General features: G+C 41.1%; 1 protein-coding gene across 3 annotated transcripts; it reads right to left on the reverse strand.

Annotated features, from left to right (window-relative positions):
• Positions 1–27,671, reverse strand: LOC119731703 (solute carrier family 12 member 9-like). Of its 3 annotated transcripts, none has more exons than XM_038204920.1 (14): positions 27,496–27,671; positions 22,377–22,621; positions 19,762–19,896; positions 14,730–14,864; positions 14,150–14,443; positions 12,886–12,993; positions 12,187–12,298; positions 8,924–9,081; positions 8,345–8,430; positions 6,315–6,439; positions 4,656–4,848; positions 2,568–2,733; positions 1,583–1,741; positions 1–1,030 (listed from the first exon to the last, which is right to left on the reverse strand). In XM_038204920.1, exons 1-14 carry the CDS (start codon positions 27,519–27,521, stop codon positions 177–179), a joined length of 2,796 nt encoding a protein of 931 aa, XP_038060848.1. In that variant the 5' UTR covers positions 27,522–27,671; the 3' UTR covers positions 1–176. The 3 variants fall into 3 exon arrangements, with proteins under 3 accessions (XP_038060848.1, XP_038060847.1, XP_038060849.1); XM_038204919.1 differs by lacking the exon at positions 27,496–27,671 and adding an exon at positions 26,253–26,476; XM_038204921.1 differs by lacking the exon at positions 27,496–27,671 and adding an exon at positions 25,201–25,369.
• Between the last annotated feature and the right edge of the window lie 61 nt (positions 27,672–27,732).

Genomic DNA, 27,732 nt, shown 5'->3' on the forward strand with positions numbered 1-27,732 from the left:
TTTACACTGTCATTCACTAACAGTCCAGCAAGGTATTTCAAAATGATTTGGTAGTTTTATTTTTTGATGTTTGCAAATGTTGTATTTTCCCTTTAATGAGATCTTCTACACAGGCAAAAATCTACTTTATCAGTTACTATGAGGATTTAAAACAAAGAGGCACTACATGTGATCGTTTATAGAGCTGTGCAGGCCACTTCTTGTATCCCATGAACAAGCACAGTTGGGGGTAGGTCTGCGGTAAGTGCATCAAGATGCCTAATGTAATCAGGCTGCTGTGAACTATCTGTTGGTGGCAGAGGAAGATAGCAAAAGGTGACTACTGTCTTGGTAGACTGCTCCTTGATCATGTCGTTGACTCCTTGTATGTAGCTGCTGGATACCTGGGAGTAGACCAGCCTTGCATGACCGTGGTCGGTACTCGGCACGGAGTCCTCCCTCATGACAGCTAGCCGGTTGACGTTCTGCTTGCCTACTGTAACGATCTGGGCCTTGATGCGGACGTCGTTCAAGAAACCCTCCAGCTTCTCTCGTCGATGCTGGACCACAGCAGGCTCCTCGTCCTCACTGGTGCACAGGAAGACACGGAGGAGGGTGTGCTTACGCCAGACACGCACCATGTGGAGCACACAGGCCAGCTGCAGGAGGAAGATGCAGGCTGTGTCTAGGTAACCGCTTGTCTCCGGCTTGAAGAAGTTGATGGGCCAGACATCTACAAAACCAGGCTCCTTGCTCGCTGCGAGGGCATCACGGTCAAACTTGCTGAAGTGGCGGGTCAGGCAGACGTTCTTCCTAAGCCGGATACTGTCGTTGATGATCATGACGTATTCCTCCACGCTCAGACGGTTTGCGCTGTTGGACGGCCGCACCGGATCAAACGCATTCATGAGCAGTCCACTTTCCTCATCAATCCCAGAATCCTCGGTTATCCCGAAGGAAGGGCTTTGACCCCACACACGGCATTTCTCGAAGGAGTCTTTGGAGGGGGCGTTGTCATGGAAACCAAGGATAACTGTGTTTGGTTTCATCCCTTTTGAAAAAAAGAAAAAAAACATCCAGGAGACTTAGTGAGAACTTGAATCAAAGACTGCAGAACAAAGACAGCTTTGGTATATAAATTTTGGGGAAAAACAATAAAATTTTATGCAGGAAAAAGAACTCTAAGATCCTTGAGAAATATAAAAATTGTCTTATTTTTCTGATTGTGCCTCTATTGAAAAAAAATACTGCAAGTAAAACTTCCGCGATCCCCCTGGCATCCTGGCAGTTTGTATACATGTACATGTACAGGCAGTTACGGGTATCAGTTCTCAGTTGAATGGGGAGTTTGGGTTGAATGGAGACTTTCGGTGAGACACCGGACTAACATATGTTAGAATCATTGATATCTCTCCAGAGACCTCATAAATATCCACATTGGAAAGGATTCTTTTGACGTCGGCCTTCTCTCCACAGACCTCCTTTCAAGTTTGGTTGAGATTGATGACTGAACTTTACAGTGAAATGGAGCACACACACAATATCGCAATATCCCCCTGTCTGGCTTGAAAGCCAAGGGGATAAAAAAGCCATTAATACTTACCTCCGAGTCCCGATATCCTAATGAGATGCTGGACTCCCTCTCGTATGGTGGACGCCAACGTCAGCTCAGTGAAGGCTTTGACTTTGAGTTTTTCCACCAGGACAATCCAGGCCGGGTACTCTTTCTGCACAGGATCTGCATACGACTCATCAAGGTTTCCTAAGGAGCATGTTAAAAATCAATATGTCAGTTTGGTTAACCCTAACCTCGCCAGCCACAACACAGTGCGTCCGGTGGGAAAGTCTGGTGCCCTTTGGTGCATTCAGCTACCAACACCAGTGCATAAACCGGCCACTTCTGAGACACTGAGAGCTAGTCCCATTGAACAATGCCACAGTTGTATCCTGCTGCTTTCGGCTACAACAGACTCTGAGGCAGTTTGGCCTTGAGACTATTGACTTGATGGATCTTGCTGCACTGGGCAGGCTTCTCACTTAGACAAATGTTGCATGTTGCTGCGTTTGGCAGCGTTTCTAGCCCATACCCTGGAGAGTTAGGGTTAATGGAGAAATGCATTAAGCTGGAGAACACTAGCTACTTAATTTTTGCCATCCTTTTTCCAATAAAATCTGTACTACAAGATTGAGGAAGGGAAATTCTTTGAATCTTCTTCGAATAGTAAGACTTAAGATTTGTAATATTTCCACAGAGATTCATTATGAAATCAGTGCTATAATGGGACAATGAGCTCAATGCATGACCTAAACAGGTACCGGTGTATAACCTTAAAAAAGCCAAGTTATTCTAGATTTAATGACACAACTAAATTATTCTGATCAGGGCAGTTTATGGAAATTAATCCTGGGTGGAGAGTGGCAAGTAGGGATAAAGTGGCTTGCCCAAGGACACAACATACGGCCAGCGGCTGGATTTGAACCCCTGCCCCTCTGATCATGAGTCACGTACCTTACCACTAGGCCACACTCCCCTTATTGCAGATAAATTATACCAATTATCCCAGATCAACGACTCTTGGTGTACTTACCTTTTTTAACGTGACCAAGGATGTACAGCCCACTTTTCTTCATGTCGTTGACAAAGCGAATCAATTCACAGCATGAGCGAGGATTGGCCACCAGGAGAAGCATCTGAGGACGCCAGAATTTGACGTGGTCCTTCCTTGCGTCCAAACGCAGAAGATACTTACGCACCTTCAAACAAACAAAATCAATAACAAGGCTAGTACTATTCTACTACTCTGGTATCCACATTCGAGGTTTGCAACGGATCTGCCACTCGTCATGATTTTACACAACTTGAGCTAACCCAAACCAACCCAGAAATCAGGGGCCAATTTCACGGCACTGCTTAGCACAAAAATTTGCTTAGCACAAAAATAGTCTGGCTTATAAAGCAGGTTACCAGCCAAAACTCCATGTGATTTTCATGCTAAGCAAACAACAGCTGAATACTGATCACGAGCAATATACATCACGTGGAGTTTTGGCTGGTTACTGCTTTATAAGCCAAACTATTTTTGTGCTAAGCAAATTTTCATGCTAAGCAGCGCCGTGAAATTGGGCCCTGTGCTGTACTACTTGTACTCATACTTGAACTCATGAAAATGTACCTGCACTCATACATAGTCACAAGAAAGGAATTACCCATATGCCTAATTGTGCTTGTGCCCATGACAAAGTAAATGTACTTGTACTCTTGCAAATTTTGTCGCGCAAGAATTATAACAATTTTAAGAGCTATATGCAGGAAAAGTTTTGTGCTGTTTTCGAGTTTTCAACTGTATGGGAGGCTTCTGCATTTGTTTAAATGTATAGTCCATCATTTGTCATTTGTGCATTTTTTTTTTCGTTTGAAGCAACAAAAGTGCTCAAAATCTAAAGAAGGGTGATTAACAACTAATATGATGAAGTTTCAGCTCAGTGAATGCTGAATATTCCGAGAAAACAATATTCTAGGATCTCGATTTCAATTCAAAAGTTGCCAAGTCATGTTTTGAATTCAGCGTCCAAGACATGTTCTCGTTCAGCTGATAGTTGCGCGATGTCAGGCACTGAACCGATGAATTATAGCAACTGCACGCGTGTGTGCGCCATGACAATGCTTGCGTGCACCACTCGCAGGATCGCCCAATAAGAAACTAACGGATGTTTTCAAAAATGCTTTTTATCCTCTTATTGGTTTCTTTCAAATGACAGCATGCCAAAAAGAATAATTTCACAGGGAGTTTAATGCCATTACTATCTTTAAACGAAGTATGCATGTCAACAATAATTTTGCCAGTTACTTTTTGGATAGCTGCAAATGATATGCTCTACCCCTGAAAGTATGTGACACATTGAAATGTCCTCCTACTAGTGGGAAGTACTCGTCCTTGTACTCGTCATGCAGTACATTTTTGGTATTCATACCTGTTCTCATGGTTTGGTACTCGTACTCATGGTAAAGTAATCTTACGCATAGTTGTACTCATGGCTCAAGTACTCAAACTCAAGGCAAAGTACTCATACTTCAACCTCGTCCCCAGGGTGTCGAGCAGTACGCGCCCACCACTACCTGCTCTCTCACCCTGGTATTGGATCATTTGCATGTGCAAGATTTTTGCACACTATGCAAATGAGGAACAGTCTGGTGCCTGGATATGCGTTACATATTAGCGTTTGTTTTTGTATGCGGTGTCTGGGGTAAAAACAAGAGTCAATTCGTCGCAGCGCGAGCACGGCGTGAGTTTCGAAAACACGATTTTTGAAATCAAACTGTTACGATCTTATCGAGACAACATGCAGTATCATATTTCATATTAATATGAGCAACTTGGGAAAGGAAATTCGTATTTTCGAGAAGGCGTGGACGAATGATCGCGAAAACATGTGCTGCACGTTGTGAATATATAGCACCAAGTACACGATAAAAATCCATTACTAGCCAATTGCGGTATCCAATCAGGATACAGGAAGAAAGTTTCCTATCCAGGGTTTACTATTGGAAACGCGGTTGGAAATAAAGTAAGCACTGGGGACGAGGTTGCTCATACTTGTACTCGTACTTGTACTCATGGCAAAGTACTCATACTCATACTCCTGGAAGTGTACTCAACTACACCAATGCCACAAACCTGGTGGAATATGAGCGCCTGGGTGATGTAGCCCCACTCAGACTCACTGATACGGAAGGAGTTGATGAGGAAGAGCACAATGAAGACCACAATGCTGATGGCTCCCCACATGGGATTGACCAGGAACATCATGACCAGGCAGCAGATGATGCCAAGCAGGGAGGTGTGCCAGGAGAAATATCGGAAGGACGGCCTACATGATAATCACATTCAGAGGAAGAAAGAAAATGGAAGGAAACAGGCTTGAAACCGTCACATCTAAGGTATACCTTGCTAACGGTTTCTAATTTTCTCTAAACAACAAATGCTTAAGGGTCCATGAAATGAGTTTTACACTCACAGCATATTTGTTTCGAACATCTATTCCTCTGGAATTTATACAAATTATGAGACATGCCTTTTTGGTTAGAATTTTTTGTGGAATGGACTTTTAAATTTTTATAAAATGTTTCCTGCTTTTCCTGACATTGAGGGCGCTGTTGCTGAGATAACACTTGAGGAACAGCGTCTTCGGATTATAGTGTTTTCAAACTCTTCAAATTGAAACACAAAATATTATGCTCATTGAAAACTTTTGTGGAAAAAGATTTCTCATTGTCTTACTGTCATGTTCTGATACAAAAATGAATCACCTACAACAGAAAAGTAACCACAGCAAACCCCCCGAATTCTAGTGACTTTTTATGCTTATTAATCGCATGTAACACGGAAGTTCTGCCTTGAATGACATCACAGCTTTGCGTATAAATATGGAAACTTGCATTCGCATAAAAACCAAAAATGCACCCAAATATGACCGTTGAAATGGAAAAATGAAAAAATTATAAATAAAGTTAGAGGTGGAGTACATCATTTGTCATTTGTGCATTTTTCCTCATCTGAAGCAACAAAAGTGCTCAAAATCTAAAGAAGGGTGGTGAACAACTAACCTAATGAAGTTTTAGCTCAGTGAATGCTGTATATTCCAAGAAAACAATATTCTAGGATCTCCATTTCAATTCAAAAGTTGCAGAGTCATGTTTTGATTTGCGCCCGAAATCAGCGTCTGGGACACATTCTCATTCAGCCGAATTAGAGGTATTGTTGGAAATGGCCTTCAAAATATTAACATGCCAGAAGGAATAACTTCACAGGGAGTTTAGTGCCATTACTACCTTTCAAACCAAGTAAGATTTTCAACAATAATTTTGTCAGTTACTTTTTTGATAGCTGCAAATGATGAACTCTGCCTTTAAATGGTACACAATGGTACATTTCAAGGATTACATTAACAAATATATATACAGGGTGGATAAAAAAAAACCAATTGTGGTTTTTGTGGTGTCAATTGTCACAGAGTGAAAGGCTATGGTTGCCAATCAAGGCAGGTGGGAAAAAAAAAGATATTTCACTATGAAAAGTGGCACAAGTCTCTAAATAGACCCTTTCATAAAATTGGTCACTGCTCAGTCAACCGTGAGTGTAAGGACATGACCAGGGTGTCATTTTAAAGAGGAGATTCAACCCTAACAGAGGATATCTCCCTTTGATTCACATGGGCCCTACTTCTGTTCCAATTAGCAATAATATCTCGGTTTCGGGTTTTTTTATACACCCTGTATATTTAACATGGCTGTAACAAGATTTACTATTTTTCTTTGATTTCAGGGAAATACCTACCGAAAATTTGGAGCTGAAGCGACATCCATGGCCATACAAGCCAGGTTTGTGGCAGCGTAGGACAGCAAGAAGAAAATTGTGACCAGTGGAGCAATAGCATTCAGCGATCTCATCAGCAGAACAAGCTAGGAAAAACAGGAGCAAATGTGCTGAAAGTGGTGGAATAATTATTTGCAAATGTTAACATTACATCAAGTTCATAAGATGGAATTTTGCGTCGGGGTGATGTAAATCAAATTAGGTTTTGCCCTTCACCCACGTACAAACACTGTATACAGTGTTTGTACGTCGGTGAAGGGCAAAACCTAATTTGATTTACTTCAAGTTGCATTCCCTGTCCTCTGTAAAAAAAAAGTGTTTTTTTTTTCTATTAATAAATGTTCAACTTGTATGTTTTATTCAAACACCCCCCCCCCCTTGGATGTCTGCAACCTTAATGGACCCATGCGATTATTTTAGTATTATTTTCTAATGCTACCCTTCAAAATGCACCTTTGTGTCCCATTTATACCTATTTTCAATGTTTGGTTGGCCATTTTCAAGGGTATTCAGTACAAAATTCATTTGTCCACCAATTATCATTTTCCCTTCTATGAACTGATCAATACCCATTAAATACAATGAAACAAAAAACAACAGGACGTTATGGTTGCCCACCTCCATGAATGAACAAAAACTTGCAAAGGAAAACAGACAAAAATCGCCCTCAATGTTTCCGAAAAAGAATTGACTTGTTCCTCACATTCAAAACACAACATCTGACAGTGAAACAATGTTTCAGTCTTGACTCAAATGATTAATATCTCATTGGTACATGTATATGAATGCTTGGGTTTAATCTGTTATTCTCACTCAGCTCATTAGCTTCCAATGGCATTCCATGGACAGGAGGTTCTTTTAGTAAAACATGCATAACTCCCTATAGCAGGGATCAATTTCAGTAATTTTTGTTTCAGATGAGTGCAAGAACATGCTCTTTTAAGACATACTTTTTTGGTGAATCAAACTTGATTGCTTTTTAACCCTAACCCTGCCAGCAGAGTTGTAACGAGTCACTAATTTTTGTGACTCAAGTCGAGTCGAGTCATTTTAAAGAAGTGACTCAAGTCGAGTCAAGTCATTAGGTCAAAAGGTCGAGTTGAGTCAAATATTTAGCTCGAGTCAATTCAAGTCACGAATATTTGAACACTATATACCAACATTTATAAAAGGAGGCCAATAAGTTTAACAAGCGTTCGAATCCAAGAGCTTTATAAGAAATCGCCCAAAGCCAATGATGAAACAGCGAATTAGAAAATGTGTTTAAAAATCTGGTTCCTGGATAGTATTTTGTGCTTTCTAGAACCATGAGGTGGGAGTCTGTGACAGGTATATTTATACGTGACTGCTATTCGCAAAGCGAAGTGAGCATAACTTTTGCACCGTACGTCATTGCAAATACTTTTCGCAAAGTTTTGCTTTTGGGGGGGGGGGGGACTCGAGTCTTATTAGCCTTCGCTCGAGTCGAGTCGGGTCTTCTGATGAGGGACTCGAGTCGAGTCGAGTCAATTGCTCGCAGTGACTCGAGTCGAGTCATTTACCCTTAGGGACTCGAGTCGAGTCGAGTCACCAAAATATGTGACTCGAGTCCGTGACTCGAGTCATTACAACTCTGCCTGCAAGACGCAGCACAGTGCATCAAGTGGAAAAGTCTGGTGCAGGACACCAGTACTGCATTCAGCTATCGACACCAGTGCATAAACAGCCAATTCTGAGACAATGAGAGCTAGTCCCATTGAACAATGCCACAGTTGTATCCTGCTGCATTCAGTGACCACAGACTCTGAGGCAGTTTGGCCTTGAGACCTTTGACCTGATGGATCTTGCTACAATGAGCAGGCTTGTCATTTAGACAAATGTTGCATGTTGCTGCATTTGGCAGGGTTTCTGGCCAACATACCCTGGAGGGTCAAGGTTGAGGAAAAAAAAAACATTGATCCAGGTCACTTTCTTTTTGACTCACACTGTTTTGACCTAAGACTAAGTCTTACCTGGACTAGCAACCAGGACACCAGCACTGCCACAATGGGATTACCACCAGCTGTCACTCCCTTGTGCACTGGCAAAAGAATCATCCCTAAAAACAAAACAAAAACACACACTGACAAAGAGTTCAGCTGTGTAGATGCACATGTGTAGATCTTTTTGAGCTGTATGTGTGGTTTTGGGGAAGATCAAGGTTTAAAACAGTGAGCTCTGATTGTCTTTAAGAGAAGAGAAGTTGCACTGAGAAAAAAAATGGAAACTGAAATGAAGACAACTCTAGTTTAGTCCTACAAAAAGTTAAGTGTGTTTCTCTGGATGTTCTTCTATGTAGATGGGTCATTTCTATTAATTTAACACCCAAAGTGTGATTTTTTTTCTTTCCCTGTTAACATGGTACTTTGTCATTTACCAATAACATTTTTGTTGGCTCTCATAAGTGGGCCACACAGCACTTCCTACATAATTCCTGTACAGTGTTCATACAAACAGCACACAATAAGTTTAATCGGAAAAAAACTCAGTCTCTGAAAATGGGACCAACTCTACATCTTATTTAGCCTTTGGAGAAGAGATTTAAGCTTTACCAAAGACGCCGTCTTTTGCTATGGCATGTAAGACCCTGGATGCCCCTATGAGGGTGGTCAGAGCAGCGGAGAGGGACACGACCAGAATTCCTACCACCACCCCAGGGGGGAAGATGTTGATTTGTTGAAGAAAGCCGTAGTTATTCAACAGCAAATCTCTGAAATAGCACAATGAAAGAATGAAGTATAATCGTCAAATCTTAAAATTCTGAAATAATTTGGAAATGATCTCGTATGATATTAATATATTTTACTTTGAATGAATGTACATGTACATGCCTGTGGAATATAAGGAAATTAGATGGAGTGAAATATCGCTGTCAAGCTCGAATGTTGCATAGGTACAGTTGCGTAAGAATGAATGGAAAAAATTGGAGCGCACATTCTCATGTTGTTTGCACTGAGTGAAATGAAATATTCATTTACTGACTGTGCATTATGATTTGGGTTTCAAATATAAATGCATATGCAAAAAGCAGCATGAAAGCCTTAATTTCAAGCTTTCCCTAGGATTATGCACAAACATGGATGTGCCATGCAAGTTGCATTATGCAAAGTGAGTTACATCACAGATCCTCTACACAAGGATAAAGGACTCATCTGAGCTTGTGTACAAAAGGTACAGAACGGTTTGTCTAGGGGCGTGAAATGCTGCGTCCACGCATAGAACAACGCATAGAGCGTGTATAACAATGCAAGCGCACCATTAACCCCCACAGCTGGCGTCCTGACAGAAATTTGACCACTGAAAGACTGCAGTCGCACGCCAAGTCTCACGCACGACACGCAAGTGCTACAGCGTGTGTCAATAAAAACGCAGGATTCAAAGCGATTTTTTTTTCTGAGAAAATTATGCAACTGGTGTGCCTAATTTGATGAGGATTTGATTGTCCATAATTTCATCTTTGACAAGATTTTTGTTTGGTGGAATTTGGACTTTTGGTTCAAAAGTTATGACAAGTTTTGTGAAGCCCTTCTGAAGCGGATTGGTCTGATTCAATGACCTTAACACAACCACCAGTTATGTACAATGCAGGTATGCATTGAAGACAATTAAACCAGAACAAAACTTTCTTTGAAACAACTGATGATAAGTATCACTTAAATTTAATAACTAGACTATCATTGTTTCAAAGCATCATGAATTATTGACTAATAACATTGATTGTGGACTAAAGGATTATGTAAGCCTAATCCTGCCACACATGTCCTTCTTTGTGATCCACAAATACTTTCACCTGTACTGAATTCAAACCTTTCATTAGGTATGTGTGATTTTACAAATCAGACCAGCTTGGAATTTATAACCCTTCTTCAATGTACTCTATCTCTGGACAGGATTGTCCAAATGAGATGGGATAAAAAGCATAGTGAAGAGAAGGAAAGGTACTTTGAAAAGAGCGTTAACATTATGATGAATAGGGGTGGTTTATATTCTTAATATTTTTGTTTCTAATCCTGCGTTTTTATTGACACACGCTGTATATCACGCCTCTAACCAGAAATTTGGGGAAGTCATTTAGCCTTGTGTAGAGGATCCATGGTTACATGTAGCTCTCTACAGAGTGAGTCAAAAATAAGGTGACCTGGATTAATGATTTTGTTTCCCCCTCAAAAAGCAATCAAATTTGATACACCAATGATGTATGTCTCAAAAGAGCATTTTCTTCCATTAATATAAAAATACCAATTACTGAAATTGATCCATGCTACCCGAAGTTATGCATGTTTTACTATTAAAAAGAACCCACTTTTATAGATGTCCACTGTTTCTATAGCTGTCCACAGAATGCCATTGGAAGCTTTTCAGCTGAGTGAAAATTACATAGTACACACGCGCATTCAAATACAAATGAGATTTAAATCATTTGTGTCAGGACTGAAACATTATTTTTACAGTCAGATTTTGAGCTTTGACGATGAGGAACAAGTCAACTCTTTTTTCCCCTGAAATATTGATGGCGATTTTGTGTGTTTTCTTATGCAAGCTAGTTTTCGTTCATTCATCCAGGTGGGAAAACATCCATGTTTCATTGTATTTAATAGGTATTCATCAGTTCGTAGAACGGTAAATGATCAGTAGTGGACAGCTGAATTTAGTGATTTATTACTAAAATAGAAATAACATGGGAATAGACTAGGCAAAGTACATGAAACGTTCATAGTTACTAGGCAATAGCATGTACTTTATGCATATCATGGGTAGCGCGAGGGGGCAGAAGGGGGGAGCTTGCTTGACCCCCCCCCCAAAAAAAGCAAGCCAAAAAAAACCACAAAAATGGAGAACAAAAAAAAGGAAAGAAAGAGGTGTTAGGTCATATTTGCTTTTAAAGGGAATATACATCATTTGCTTTTGCTGTAATTTTCAGAAATGGATGGAATTGGGGGGTTGGAAATATATAGCAAATATAGTTACACTGACTTTTTTGAGGTTTTGGGTTCGAAAATGCTTTAAAAACCAAGAAAAACAATCGTTTTCCTGTAGTCTGGTTCCCTGACTCCATTCAAGAAGAAACAGAGCAGTTTATATACATTGGGATATTGTAAGGTCAAGGAACCAGTCTAGCTGGCTTGTACACGTTCATAGGTGTGTAATCGATTGCAAACAAGTGCGATGGTCAACTGGGGCCAGTATTTGAAAAAAAAGCCAGTTTTTCCAACGCTGATCGGCCGATCAGCGTTGGAAATTGATACAAAAATACCACTTTTCTTGAAAATGACAGTATACCAGGTGCCATGATTTTACAGGATGCTTTACACTGTCATTCACTAACAGTCCAGCAAGGTATTTCAAAATGATTTGGTAGTTTTATTTTTTGATGTTTGCAAATGTTGTATTTTCCCTTTAATTTAATACACATTTAACAAAAATGGGCCTCCGCAGGTCTGCCAATGGGGGATAGGGTGGGCAAATGTCACCCTGCCCACTGTCACAAAATGATAAATTGAGAACATGCTAGAGAAAGTGCAAGGATTTGGGGGGAAATGTGCTTTAGCCCCCCCCCCCCCCCCCCCCTAGAAAAATCCTGGCGATGCCCATGTATGTTATTTGGATAAAATTGAGCGAGTCATAAATTTTGAAAAATTTTTTTTTTCTAATTCAGTCACTTTCTTTTTGACTCACCCAGCTCTTAGACATTGTTAAGAATGCGTTCAAATGTGCTTCCCAGTGGTCTCCCCCAACCCTCCTTTAACCACCATTGAGGGGGTACTTGTGCACGGAGCCCGTTACTGAGCTTTGGTAGATGTCACTATGTACTTACTGTGAGCAGGTTGCGCTGACGAGGAATGACACGATGGCGTATATCAGACCAGTGAAGAGACACGCCCCAAGAGTACCCAGGGGGATGGCCTTGCCAGGATTCTTCAGTTCACCTGAAAATGATGACAGACTGATTATACAAGAAATTTAATCAACTGTGATGGGCGCTATAACTTCTCCCTAAAGCCCAGTGCACACCAGGTTTGGGCAATTCCAAAATTTCTGGACCCAGTTCCCGTTCTCTATAACTAACCTATCTACTGCATCTGCTTCGAACCAACACTGTCTACACCAACAATTAAACACTCAATGAGTCCGTATTTCATAAAAACCTAATTTCACGCTACACCGCTTGTCCAAGGAACCCCGATCGGTCTGGCCACGCCCCATGCAAGTTTGTGTAATTCAGCACCCCAAAATTAGGTAAAAATAGCTATGTTGCCAACTTCTACTCCAAACGCCTCTTCGTGTAATATTTTTTTTTAAATATCTCCTACACTAATACAGGTGCAATATCAGCTCACAAAGTGGTGTAGATGTAAAAGTGGAAAATTGATTTTTTTTTTCAACCTGTGTTAGGTCTACGAAATTTCAAACCTGTCAATGTTGATCAACTGTTGATTTCAACAGTTTCAATTAGAAAAGTTGCGCTTTCGGTGACGGGAAATATGATTGGCTGTTAAATCGACAAAACGATTACCTGACATATTAGCTCCTGCCATGATGCCTGTGCAACCATTGAACAAAACAGCAAAGACAACCAGGAAATTGACATCAAGCCCTGTGGTGTAATCTGGCGTCAGTTCACCTGAAAGAAAATATTGAATGAACAGGTCAGAATTTTCAACAAGTTTCCTGCAACGCACTGCTATAGTTTCTTGTTGGCTCACACACAATCATTATTATTATTATTTATATCAGGCTTCCAGCGGTAAAAATAAATCAGCCTATTGTACACTTTCATAAAAAGTTCCCGGATGACTACAATAACATTATCATTGCAGTCATCCGGGCATATTCGCTGGTTCCCGCTTGATCAAGAGCATAGAAAGTCACAGTTGTCAACCACTCAACAGAGCGTAGCGCACACGTACCGTCGAACACGGAACACACCACGCGCATGCAGCGCGCGCAGAAGGCCAGGTATACGCGCATTGTTGTCAACAATTACAGTGGCAGCTTCAAAACGTTGGATGTAAACGAAAAAGATGTAATGAAGACAGTGTCTTGAATTGTGCTTCTTGTGGATCAAGTTAGCCTGATATAAATAATAATAATATTGGGTGGCTTGTTTTCAGTGGATACGAGAATATTGCTATGACAATATTGCACTCGTCTTCGACTCGTGCAATATTGTCATAGCTCGTGCAATATATTCTTGTATCCACCTCAAAGCCATCCAATATTATATCATTATTATAATATTTTTACTAACAGTTCGATACTTCCACAGACTGCACAAAAATTTACCCTATCCCCAGCCCTAACCCTAACCCTAGCCCTAGCTCTCATCAATTGCGGTTTCAAGAATTGGGGAGGTATGTCGCCCTATTATAGCAATAATAACACAAAATTGTCGCCCCAACCTAGAAAATGTCAATATTTTTGTTATTATTATTATTTATCATTATCCACAAAGGAAAATTATTTTGTTGACAGCTCATTAAACAGTAAAAACAACACAGATTTACATTAATATTTAAAGATATTCGAAAGGCAAAAAACATACAAGGATTTAAGTATAAAGGTTTACAAACATGGCATTAGAGAGACATACAAAAAACTAAAAAATCACTCGAAGTAGCGCAGCATTTTAAATAAAGAAAGAAGTTAGACACTTTCTTTATTTTTATTTTTTTTAAATTGGACAATCACTGACTGGCATTAAAAACACGAATAAATGATGGCACAAGGGATTATTTTGTGGAGATTGTAAATGGCAGTGATGACCATTTCTGACCTACCATACAAGTTGCTTTTCAGTGTATCCAACCTGAAGCCAGTGTAGTTGGCTGATCCGTTACTTAGATGATTGTTGTGTGGGAAGTTGATCGGGCCGGGCTTCTTGGTGAAAAAACTGACAAAGACCGTGATGAGAGTTGCCATGACGATGAGGAAGATGAAGAAGGAGGTCCGGGCGAACATGCCGGCCCCGATGAGGCAGACGACGAGGCAGAAGAGGAGAACAATGGAGGAGTAGAGGAAGGGCCACCAGTCGTTGATGGGGAGTCCAGCTTGGTGGTCCACTAGCAAAGATCCTGTAGCAAAAGCAGCAACACCGACATCATTCAACAGTTTTAAATAGAATGTCACATGCCTAGTAAGGGCAGTTCCGCAAGGCAGAGGCGGGGGGAGGGGGGGGGGAGATTAAGTTGCAAAAGGCAGCAGAGGTGGAAGCTACGGGGACAGAATCCCACACAACTTCATTCGCCTCTCTTACAAGCAGTGGGCAGGAAGGAAGCTCGCACTGAGACGATAAACTGGTTTAATTATTTACTTGGCCTAATATATCTGCCTTGTTAAACTCAGGATAACAGTTCATACCTCCAGTCCCGAAGTTGTCCGAGATTGCTTCCACGAAGCCGATACAGTACAACGCAGAGGAAAACACATTGGCGATGAAGAACATGACGCCTATACTACCACCAAACTCTGGCCCCAAAGCTCGACTGATCATAACTGCGGGAAAACTTATGGTCAAGGGAAACAACCTAGAGTTGGTGATGAAAGCATCAAAGAAAAAAAAATACAAGGTCCAGAAACAATTTCCAAATAACGAATTGGGACATATAAGTGTTCACAATGAAGAATGCTTCATTTCAAGGATTAGATTGACAGGATTCTTTTGTAAGATTTGAGGCTTTTACATGGTGGAGATACTAAATAATGAAAGGTTTGTGGAAACACCATGTGCGAATAATTTCACAACTAAGAGAATGGTTCTGAAAAGAACCAGAGGTATAAACTCGACATTCCAGTCAGTATGCTCTGACGGTCTTCAGGATTCTTTTGACAACTTTGAAACATTTGTAACTTGCAACGTACAACAGTCTTTGGATCACCATTTTACGTGAATTTAAGTTTATTACTTTTTTAATCAAAGTGCAAATTTCCCCCAAACTAATGCAGTACCTGTTCAGTCACGTGACCTTCCCTCTTCAAGAAATGGTCGAGCCCATACAGCCAACCACCATTTCCAGGTGTGTTAACCGGTACCCATGTCATGGTCTAGTGCAGTGTCTGTTGAAAGTGTGCAGCAGTGCGTGGCGCGGTCTGTATACATGCACATGTACATGTACATGTATATGTACATGTGCATTGTACACGTTTGTATGGTCTAGGCCTTGGTATTGCTGCTTTTTTGCAGCATTTTGAAAACGTTGATCCAAACAGCTTACAAACCTGACACTGCACATTCTGGGGTCCCGAGCAATACACCTGCTAATTTTCAACTTTATACAATGCCCGTTCTGGAGATACAGACATACAGACAGACAGACTGACATACACAGATTCCTGGAATTATAGTAAGATTCTGTACTCTCTAAAACAATATCATTTTTAAAAAGTTATTAATAAAAATAAGATTGGTGTAAGAAGTACCAAAGTTCTTCATTCATGACCATTGACTATCCCAGCCTAATGACCGTACTTGTAGTCTCTTTTTTCTCTTATTTTGACTTGCACGCAACAAATTTCTTTTACAGCGAAATTATTTACTGCCATTAAAAAAAGGAAGAAAAGATTAGTCTGATTAGTCAGACTGGTTTGCGATTAGTCAGCTGGTTTGTTCTGGTTCAAGCGTTGTCTCCACACTCTGCGTGTGAACTAGACTACTTGGCACACTTCGGTAGTGTACTGGCTTTGCATTATTTGAAATGTGCCCAAGCACCACATGCAATGCCCACTGCCTACAACTTCCCAGCCTTACACAAAAGTCCCCCCCCCCACATTAAGCTTTGTTTGAAGCTGCCATGTTTTATGTCCAACTCCCAAAATAAAAGTCCCGATGAAATCACTGCCGTCCTCTAATGTTGTGCAAACCCGACACGAAACCGAAACCGACCCAACCAAACACCGACTTCGGGTCGGGTTGGTTTCGGTTTTGCGATTTATGGGTTGGCTCGGCTCGGTTAAGATAACTTGTGAAAAGTAAACTGAAACAGTTCGCAAATTCATGCGGTGCAACATTATTGCAGAGTTATTGTGCCCGATACGACCAACATCAACCCACCGCGTGAATGTGCATGGGCATGTGGTTTGCAGTCTATCACGAACAGTCTATGAAGGCCCACCGCTATGAGTCTTCACCGTACTGTATGGTATGATTACTGAGAGACGACAATTTTCATTCTATGTGGCTAAGTTTAGGCACAAAAAGCAGACACGTTGCCCAAGCCAGATATTCAGGGGGTTTTCGGGTCGGTTCGGTTTCGGGTCAGTTTTTGCTTGAATTTTTGTCAGGTTGGATAGGAAAGTTCAGATCCGTTTCAGTTCTGATTCGGTTTATACCTATAGTGTTAGGGTCGGCTTGGCCTAGTCAACCTGACCCGATGCACAAGATGACCCTCCACCCCTGGTGGCCTTGGTCCAAATCCCACCCAGTGCACCATGTGAATTCAGTTCATAATCATGAGTAGTTTCTTCAACATACACTCAGCAAAGTTACTGCACAACTGTAGTTGAAATTCCTTTACTGATTTCTCACCAACGAATATGGATTTCATGATGTTTGTTTTCCAGATTTTAGTGTATTCCATACTATTATAGATTTTCTCTGCTATTTTAAAACGTTTTTATTTTTAATTCCACATCTCCAAGTCAAATATTCAAATTGTCCGAGAAGAATTCTATGTGCTTTTAGTAAACCCAAATTGTCATGTCATTCAATTTCAAAGTTTGGTGAACCTATTTACGTACTTGGTATTAAAAGAATACTTGTCTCAGCTATAGCTGAATGACAGAAGATTCAGGGATTGAATTTGTCTATCAATTTAAAACTTATGTTAAGTAAATTAGTCTATTGTGTGCTAAAGGATTTCCGTGCGCTCTCTAGCACGATTCGGCATGATCGTTCCCATGATGTTATCAGACCAAAAGAAATTGTAAAGATTATTAGGAACAACAAAACAAAAAGTTCTTTTGAAATTTAGATTCAAAAATATAAGTTTCAAAATGAAAGAGGAAATGTCAAAAACTACAATGACCCTTAATTTCCTGTGTAACATGTTTTTGTGTGTGCCTAAAACAAAATAAGAACAAACACTAAAGTTAGAAATAACAAAGAATAAGAATACTAGTACTGGGAGGTCTCCACACAGATGTACATAAACATGTACATGTACATTTACGTTGAGAATTTGAAAGTTCCACAACTAATTAGTAAAAGTGTACAAATGCTATTAACAACTTACTATCCTTAGCTATCAAGTTTACAATAGATTTACTTTCACAGAGCTTTGACACATTCCAAGGAACAAAATAAAATAAAACATGACTATAAACATTTTCCATACACTTTTACATTTCTTGAAAAGGATTAATTTACACAATGTAGTAGTGTGCTGAAAGCTTTCAGCCACAAGCTAAATTGTTCCAGACACCGTTCACCTTGTATTCAAATAAAGTATTCACTAAGAATTCTGTCTTTGTTCAAGGGACATGTGTGTCCTCTCCAATTGTTGAATCAGGAGATCATGCTTAGTTTTCAAGGAACTTTGTTTCGATTTGACTCAGGTAAGTCCTGTCCCCTGTGTTATCTTCATTAGAGCACACAGATTAAGAAATCAGACTGGTTCCTGTTATGCATTATGTTTATTTGCTTTTTTCAGACAGTGTGATCTTCCAAAGATCAAGATAGTGGACTTTGGAATCAAAACAATATGAACAATTGCTTCTGGACAATGGTACAGTGAGTCAAAAGTCTGCTTACTAATATAATGTCAATTGATAATAACTGTTATATCATTGTAAACTAAAAATAAAATGATTTGTTGTGTTCACATCTGGTTACTATATGGTGTGATATGTCTGTTATGTTTTGCTAAACATATATTTACAGAAATATTGGAAAATTTGTTGCATGATTGAGAAAATGTCGTATCCTTCCAATGCGTTGCAGCTGCGATGCGTCCTGCGAATTATTTCAAAAACACGTCATAAGTGCGACGTGTCGTAGGTGTATTTATAGCACAACTCGGTGATCGTTTTATGTATTTATTCAGCGTACAGTAAATAGTTGTCTGATATTCAACAAAGAGTCTGATCTCCTCTCCAAAAGTTTTTTTTCAAACGTAAAACAAAATGGCGGACGTTTGATGCAATATTAAAGGAAACAAGCTCTCAGTGGACTGTATAGCTACTTCGAAATTTCAACTGCAATATTCCAGGCTTATTCATTCAGTGAATTTTCTATTTTCAACTTAACACACATTGTCTCGGTATGATAATCTTGTGTATGCAATGTTTATGGCATATAACTGGCTACGAAAAAGACTATTCTTATTTTGTGATGACCACTAGACACGTCGTAACTTGGGACGTGTTTTAAGCTTTTGTCAAGGAACTTACTACGCGTTCAACACATCGCAAGTTTCGTGAAATGGATCGTACAACGCGTTGTGAGTTGCGACGTGTTAGGCCAAAAAAAAAAGTCTCCGGTTTCTGGTATGCGCGCACGTCGCCGCAGCCATGCACTTCGGCAAAATGAAAAAGTTTTTTTTTTCAATACAAGATGATGTCTCAAAACCGCCAAACTCACTGGTTTGACTGGAATCCTGCTGCTGCACAATTTTAACGTGTTTTTAGATGGGGTTATGATCGAGAATAAGCTTTATGTGGCCTCTCTGGACTCCCATATATTTGCACTAAGTTTAGTCGGGCACCATTTGCAGTCATCAGCCGACATTTGAAGCCAAAAAAAAAAAAAACCAGGTAAAAAAAAAAAAAAATGCCGCGTCGCCGCACCACTTTTGGGGCAAGCTCCATACCAGAAACCGGAGACTTTTTTTTTTGGCCTTACACGTCCATTTTCTTCCTTTAACACCCTTACTCACAGCAGAACTCAATTTCAAGGAACGTGGCTATAATACCCAATGTTCCCCAAAATCCTTAGGGTTAGGGTTGGGGAACATAGTATGCACTGCTTGACCCTAACTCCCTAGCATGATTTACTGGGAACTAACTCCTTAGCATGATTTACTAGGAACCATACCCATCCTGGCAAATTCCAACACCATATGGCAAACCGCACACACATATTTCTGAGTTAGTTTCTGGAGGTGTGCCAACCCAATGTAAACAACTGTCAGTTTAGGGGTACTGTACCCATCCCAACAGATTCCAACAAAACATGCTGTTGGGGTTTGATGGGCTGAGTTCTGTTAGGGTTAATGCATCACCATAATGGTATGCAAAGGTTGACCCCTACATCACAGGTCGATCTGACAATCAACACACTGGCTACGATCACACATAAAATGGCCCACCACTACCCCTCATTTTGAGTCTGTGTTCAGACTTGGTGTGGTTTTTTTTTGGGGGGGGGGTGGTTTACATGGTAACTATTCAAGGATACAGTAGGCTCCGCCCCCTTCGATTGCTCCGTTTGTAGAGATGGCACAGACAGAGAAAACAGTCAGGATGACAATGAAATAACCCAAGGCAAACATGACGAGAGTCTGTAACAGTCCGCTCTCACCCACTGCGTAACCTGCATGAAAACAACAAGACGCTGAATAATTGACCTATCACGGTAGAATCGCGTTAGAATGGCGTCAACGCAGCTTGTGAAATATTGTCCAATTACATGACATAAAAATGGAAGCGGAATGCATAACATCTGAGACAAACAAAATTTGGCTAATTTGCAAACGGCAATAGGTCAATTGCTGACTGCTTGGATGTGGGACTCAAGTGCACACAAGTGCACACAATTTGTAAATAATTCCAACAGCTTACGTCTCAATAAACAATCTTCACTCAACTTCTCAGATCAGTAATTGTTTTGTTTGTCCCTCCTTGAAACAATCGTTGTACTCCTACATGTACTCAAGGGCGTCAAGCGCTTCTCAAAAGTTAGGGGGGGGGACACAATTTGATCAGCAGTAATGCGAGTGCTAAGCGTGGGGTCTGGGGCCCGCTTAAGAGCCCCCAAACATTTTGGATTGTAGACGCTCTGTGGAAAGATCCGAGGCAATTTCTGACCAATGAAACCTTTTTTTAGCAAAACATTACATGTATCTTTTAAACATCATTTTCAAGTCTGGAGTCATTGAATCAGCTATTCTGAGCTATAGAATCATTATGTACACTACAATTTTTTTTCGGGGACAAAAACAAGTAGGGGGGGGGGGACAAACGATACATCCCCACTTTACAAAGTGGGGGGGGGGGGGGGGGCACTTGTCACCCCCTCCTTTCCCTCCATTGTCCTTCGGACTTCAAATATGGGGACAGGTAGCTACCAGTGAATCCTGAATACATTAGGAGGCTTTCCTGTATGCAAATTTTATGCAGGACGTGCATAGGTCTGAATCCCGCCTCCAGAATCCATAATCATAACGGTAATGTTTGCGCGCAACCAGCCTTTTGCAAAATGGCAATAGGGCCAAAAAAAAGAATAGTTCTGCTTCCGGTTACCAGACCGACCCTATTTTTAGGCTGCGACCCTAAAAATTTTATCGGCAATTCAAAAAAAAAAAAAAAAAAAAAAGATTGAATAAATAAAAATAAAAACCTTATGTCTTGTCTGTCTTCACAAAATACCTCTCAACAACCCTTTTGCATCAAAAAATGCTTGTATTTATTGTTTTCTTACTTACATTCGCAATTTTTTCAAAAGAAACCTCCGTTATTTTTACAAATTCGCTGCGCGATTCAACTACTTCGCAATTCGATGTCTATAATCACGTGCGTAATAAGCGCAATGCGGCGACGACTGGTTCCCGCCGCGCCGCGCAGGAGCCAATTATGAAAATGCGGTAACTAGTCTGTGCACGGCTATGCGATGTTAGCGCTAGCATGGCTATGCAGGCGCAGGCACGTGCTCTGTCAACTGGTCGAAATTGACATCGTAAAAATGCTGAGAAAGACATCGTAAAAATGCCAAGAAAACACCGATGGAGAAAGAACATTTTTGCAAGTTAATTCACAGATTTGATCTAGCTTGTCTGTGTATGTATTTTCCGTGTTCAAGAGTTCATTTTGAGATCGCACTACTCGTATTTGGAGTGATACAATGCAGCGTGTTTCCTGAAATGTTCGACCCGTTGGCCGCGGGCCACACATGTACAAATGTACATGTACAGTGCATCACACACTTCGGAGTTTTGGCCAGCTCCCGTTCTTGACTAGCGTTGTGCCTATGGTGCGAACGACCTGAATTTCCCACAATTTCTTTTACGAATTATCGAACTTAAATAAATTGACAATAATTAAGGTAGGTTTTATTCACTTTTTGTTGCCATTTCGTGTATAGCTTTCGTAGTGCAATAGAAATAGTTCAGGCTAAAACTTCGCATAGAATTGAATACCCCCTTCAATCTACATAAAAAAAATGGCAAAAAAAAAAAAATTTCCGACCGACCGACCCTATTTTTGAAAGACATGTAATCGGAAGCAGAACTATTTTTTTTTTTGGCCTAGGCAACGATTGTGCAATTTCGGAGATGATGAGCTTTGATTTTTGCTGAATGTGAAAGTGTCTCTGGCAACTAAACGTATGCAGTTGAAATGAAGTTGCCTTCATGGAGACACTGGCGAATTTGCGTACTTTTTTGTGGTAAGACAAGAGTCAGTTTTTTTAAAGCCATGTGTTCGAGTTTGATCCATGCATAAAGCTGAATAGTGATTCAAAAATAAACAATCATGTTGCGCTTGCAGGGAAGAGCTCCAATTAATAGCTTTAAATGGGAGCTAGCTACCGGTCCCCTTATTTTTTAGGAAGGGGGACGGGAAACAGTCTACGTTTTGACGCCAGTAGAGGCTAAACATTTGCACATGAATTTCCATTCTGTTTCGGTTCATTTCGGTTAATTTCGGTTTATTTCGGGTTTTTCCAAAATGGCTTAACCGACCCGACCCAAAACTTGCAAATGCTAAACCGAGACCGACCCGACCGGAAGTCGGTTTCGGGTCGGGTCGGTTTCAGTTTTGGGTTGGGTTTGCACAACATTAGTAGAGCTAACTCACCGACTCGTAAGAACAAAATCACGCTGAACATAGAAAGTACACATGGTACAAACACCCCAAAGAACGTGGTCAGGTTTTTGGGTTGGGCATGCCCACGGGTCTGGACATCCGCACTGCTGGTCTCTGTCACACGCTCCACATTATGGTCATCACTGGCGCTGTCCAGTCGATACCGGAGTAAAGGCGAGTGCTCGTTAGCGCCCGCCCTCTGCATATCTGCCTCTTTGCGTAGCCAAGATTTAAATCTGAATTGGGATAAAGATACATGGCATTTCAACCCAATCCCATTGCACATTGTAGGCCATGGTCTGGCGATATTAGTAGGGTCCAAGCTAATCCGTATATGCCGAGCAACACAATTTTGTCCTTGACCCAAAAACCCAACATTGCCCAACAAAAACATCAGATTTCACCCTCAAAATGGCCTACAAATTACTAGATACGCCACCTGAGGTACAAATAGACATCGATGATTAAGATGGTTGTACTGAAGTTTACTTACGATCCGGATGTAAAGTGAAATTTTCTGTTCAATTCCGAGAGCTCCCCTTGCAATCGTGAACATGTTAAATTTCCGACTTAATTTCCATTAAATTTCCGACGTTAATTTTTGAACGACGCGATGTGGTCTTCATGCCCAGCGTACATTCGATGGTCCCTGTATCATATCCTGAGTGCGATTCCGTTACCGAGCGCGATACATCAATTATGATAATGAGTAGACTGGATTACTTTTATAAACACAAGTACATTTCGAACGATAATAGGGAGTCGGGAACTAGGGCAGCTTTTATGGGCGGAAACCAGTTCAAGCTAGTTCCCGCCTCCCTTTTGCCATTCGAAATGCACTTGTGTTTACAAACATAATCCAGTCTTTTCATTATCATTATCAATGCATCACACTCGGTAACGGAATTGCACTCAGGATATGAGGACCATCGAATGTACGCTGGACATGAAGACCACATCGCATCGTTCAAACATTAACACGAGTCGGAAATTTAACGTGTTCACGATCGCGAGGGGAACTCTCAGAATTGAACGGGAAATTTCACTTTGCATCCGGATCGTAAGTAAACTTCAGTTAAACCATCTTAATCATCGATGTCTACTTGTACCTCAGGTGGCGTATCTAGTAATTTGTAGGCCATTTTGAGGGTGAAATCTGATGTTTTTGTTGGGCAATGTTGGGTTTTTGGGTCAAGGACCAAATTTGTTAAATTGCTCGGTATATGGATTAGCTTGGACCCTACTATACTATCACCAGGCTAAGTCTGAATGTTAAAAAGGCGATAAGTTGGGTCCAAGTTACTCAGAATACCGTACTAGTAGTAATACTAGTGCTCCACCGAATAGGCATACTTTGACTACACAGGAAAATGTCCATACTGGGTCACCACTTTACCTGCCGCCAAACACATCAATTTTCACCTCACCTTGTGATTCCACCTAAGAGGAATCCAGGAAGCTCTGTAAATGCGGGAAAAAAATGTGTTTTAGAGCACATTTTGGATGCACAGTCGTGCAGAACTGAGTTGAAGCAGCCGGTCAGAACTGGTTGAAGTGTCTGGAAGACAGTGGTACGTTATACGCATGCCATCGACAACCATGAATTTTCTCATGAATTTTTAGTTTATTTCAATGGATACTTCAAATACGTCCAAAGATTGATTATTGCAACAGCGATCGTGCACGGCCTAGCGGTTAGAAGCTCGTGTTTCAAGCAAAAGTCCGAGGTTCGAATCTCTATGAACATGATGAAGTAACTGACTGATTAATAAATTGGAATAAAGGAAAGGAGAGGGTGACAGTAGAGGACGGAAAGTGGAGGGAATAACCATAAAGGAGTAACTTTTGGCGCTTGAAAATTAATTGAAAAAAAGTGGTGATCCAGTACGGAATTTTTCCGACTACACACTGTCAATGACTGTCACTGACACACAGTGTGCATTTTTTACTCCTAGAACTATGAGGCTCCACTACGTGGAGCCTCATAGTCAGTCATAGTTCTAGGAGTATGCATTTTTGTCATGAATGTGTGGATCTATCGTCGCAGAGCTGACAAACCAGCGAATCGACCATTTTGGCGATTTCGATTTTTTGTTATTTTTAGGCTTTATGAAGGTTGCTCTTTCAAGTATTTATGCCAAAATTCTTAATATTTGTCTGGATTTTGAGATTCAGAGCCCCCCTTGTGGCGAATCACTCACAAAAACAAATCCATAATTTGACATAGTGACGAATACGAAATTTCGCTGGTAACCAGCTTATGTAAGGTGTGCGTTCCAAGTACCAACGAATGTTATTCGTCAGTTTGTCGGATTGCGCGTGCGTGCACGCGCTATCCGACGAACTGACGAATAGCATACAAACATTTCGCTGGTAACCATCTTATGTAAGGTGTGCGTTTAAAGTACCAACGAATGTTATTCGTCAGTTTGTCGGATTGCGCGTGCGTGCACGCGCGATCCGACAAACTGACGAATAGCATACAAACAGTGTGAAGAACAACCGGATATTGCAGATTAATGTAATTTGACAAACTGACGAATGCGTTTACGATCAAATAAAACCATATCGCACAACTTCTCTGATTAAATAAGTGACCTGGTGGATACTTAGTTTCATATTTTATTCAGAATATATACTAACAGTATTTTTATCGAAACATTAAGGGTAAAATACGGCGCCCGGAGAAGTGTCCAACTTCAAACGCGAATTACTCCAAACAAGGTTTTTGCTTATTCGTCGGTTTGTCAGCTCTGCGACGCTATGTCTATCATCATATCATGTCTATCCAGGGTAACTGTCTTTCTCACTTTACCAGTTTTTTGGTGGGACTCTTGTCCTCGCGAAGGTATGCACAAAATGTTACCGTGTACCAGTCACCAAAGTATGCCAAATCGGTGGAGCACTTGAAGTTGTGCGGAGGGTACTGAGTTCTCGGCGATCATACTCAGTCATACTACTACTAGGAACATAGCCCGACTGCGTCTGGCCGTACAGTACTATCGCAAGCTCTGTAGTACGGCCAGACGCCCGATGCTTCCACAGAGACTGAATTTTGATGGCCGCCGATGTAGCGATTTTGCTACATCTTTCGATCGCGATTATCTTTTCATCCAGGACACAAATTTCCAAAGTTAAGGTTTGTAGTCGTAGAGCAACTCATACCTTTTCGAAAAAAACGTTCTTTGGTCTCAATATTTTCATCCATCTGGCCACAAGACGAATTTCAGTCATCAGATTCCACAAATATCGTCCCCCATGCGATCCCCCATGCGATTTCAAAATGGCGGCCGCGCTGTAATGTATGCAATATGCAGGCGCGCCCGCGCAAACTCATGAATATGCATAATTAGTCTGTGACCGTACGGCCCCGCTGCACGCACGTCCAAAAACACGAGGTCATACGTCACAGACTAATTATGCATATTCATGAGTTTGCGCGGGCGCGCCTGCATATTGCATACATTACAGCGCGGCCGCCATTTTGAAATCGCATGGGGGATCGCATGGGGGACGATATTTGTGGAATCTGATGACTGAATTCGTCTTGTGGCCAGATGGATGAAAATATTGAGACCAAAGAACGTTTTTTCGAAAAGGTATGAGTTGCTCTACGACTACAAACCTTAACTTTGGAAATTTGTGTCCTGGATGAAAAGATAATCGCGATCGAAAGATGTAGCAAAATCGCTACATCGGCGGCCATCAAAATTCAGTCTCTGTGGAAGCATCGGGCGTCTGGCCGTACTACAGAGCTTGCGATAGTACTGTACGGCCAGACGCAGTCGGGCTACTAGGAACACTGCTGTGTCAGCCTCATTGTCATGTCATACGTCAACGTACGTGTTTGGTCAACGTCACACTTACCGTGTACCGTTCCCACTGCTGCTGCTGCTTTCGTTAATACTGCTCATGTTTATTTGCTATAGCATGAAAGGACACATTGTCATACTTTTCACAAAAGCAAGGAGACAATATGACGCTTTTGTACCCATTCCATTCAAGTTTCAACATATGACGGTGCCACCGGCAGCAGCACCTTTCACTAGCACTGAACTGTATGCATCGTGACCTCTCACGTGATGTGACCGGACCATGAACCCGGCCGCGACTGTCATGTGACCGTCACATAGTGTGACCGTCACATTGGGGGCGGTATCATTTTTTTCATGAGTGAATGCCATTGTAAACAACAAATCTTTTCCCCTGAAAAAGTATGATTTTTTTAACTTAAATTTTCAGCAGTAATAAAACTACATGCTTCAGATCAGCGGCGGCGGAACGCTTTTCAAACTGGGGCAGGGGGAGGGCAGCACCAAAAACTTGGACATTAAAGCTTGCTCAGAAAAACTTAAGGCACCTTCCTTCAGTGTGAAAGAGGAGAAAATGGTGAAACTATTTTCGTTCACACTGCAATGAATTGATAGGCCTATACATAAAATACCCGGAACAAAATTTACTACCCACATTGATATGCACTTTTAAACAAGTTTGCGTTAAAAATTTAAAAAAAAAAAAATCTTAATTCCCTTACTAAAAAAAATTACAGTGTACTGTTCCTGAAATAGTCTCAAACTTCAAAGTGTATTGTAATTGTTCTCAAATAAGGTAATTTTTCACTTGAGAGAGCCGCCCTTCGGCATCCGGCGTGGACGGTAATTCTGTCCCCCGGTAAAACTGTCCGCGGGGACAGAATTACCTAGGTAAAAGTGTCCTCCCCGGCCCGATTCTGTCCCCCTCCATACTGCAGGATGTCCTCTCCAGGTTTTTTGTACCCCTTAGTAAGTTTGCCACGCATACGGCCATCAGCTCCTAATTATTGTTTTGATGAATTCGTGCACAAGGCATACATTTGGGACTTTTCTGCCCTTTCATAAAGACTTAACTTGGTCTCTGCGGATCGCAGACATAATACAGCCATGCAAAATACACTGCCTGTTTAATTTCGAGCCAGGGAGGTGATGACGTCATGGGCCTATAGTCTACTCCTAGCGTACAAAATATTTTCTGATCAAGATGCAATATACATGTGTATATATATTTTTGTTTGGCAGCACTTTAAAACTTTAAAACATAATATAATTACATGAACAAAAATCATAAACTCTACCTATCCACATATAGTTCCAGCTCCATTTGGGTGACGGATGTGATCAGAGTTAACACAAGAGATTGAGACGGTTGGTATCCTCGGGTCTACACTTGACAGCCGCATCAATGTGCTCTGCAGTACGTACTCTCCGCTCCATCGATCTCCTTGACTCAAATTGAACTCCCATTCAGGACCAAGGCCAAACCGTCCAAAGTCCTTGAAAGTGAGAGCAGTATCATGGCTACTAGTACGTGA

Source organism: Patiria miniata, unplaced genomic scaffold (assembly GCF_015706575.1).
Source record: "Patiria miniata isolate m_02_andy unplaced genomic scaffold, ASM1570657v1 HiC_scaffold_24, whole genome shotgun sequence".
Taxonomy (NCBI): Eukaryota; Metazoa; Echinodermata; class Asteroidea; order Valvatida; family Asterinidae; genus Patiria; species Patiria miniata.

Bases quoted from the DNA above. Each gene is read 5' to 3' on its own strand.
- LOC119731703 (XM_038204919.1), bottom strand. From the start codon at position 26,299: ATGAGCAGTATTAACGAAAGCAGCAGCAGCAGTGGGAACGGTACACG. The intron at 12,299-12,885 runs GTAATCGTTTTG...CATCATTTTCAG, and splicing joins GGCAGGAGCTAATATGTCAG to GTGAACTGAAGAATCCTGGC. The intron at 6,440-8,344 runs GTAAGACTTAGT...TGTTTTTCCTAG, and splicing joins TGTCCTGGTTGCTAGTCCAG to CTTGTTCTGCTGATGAGATC.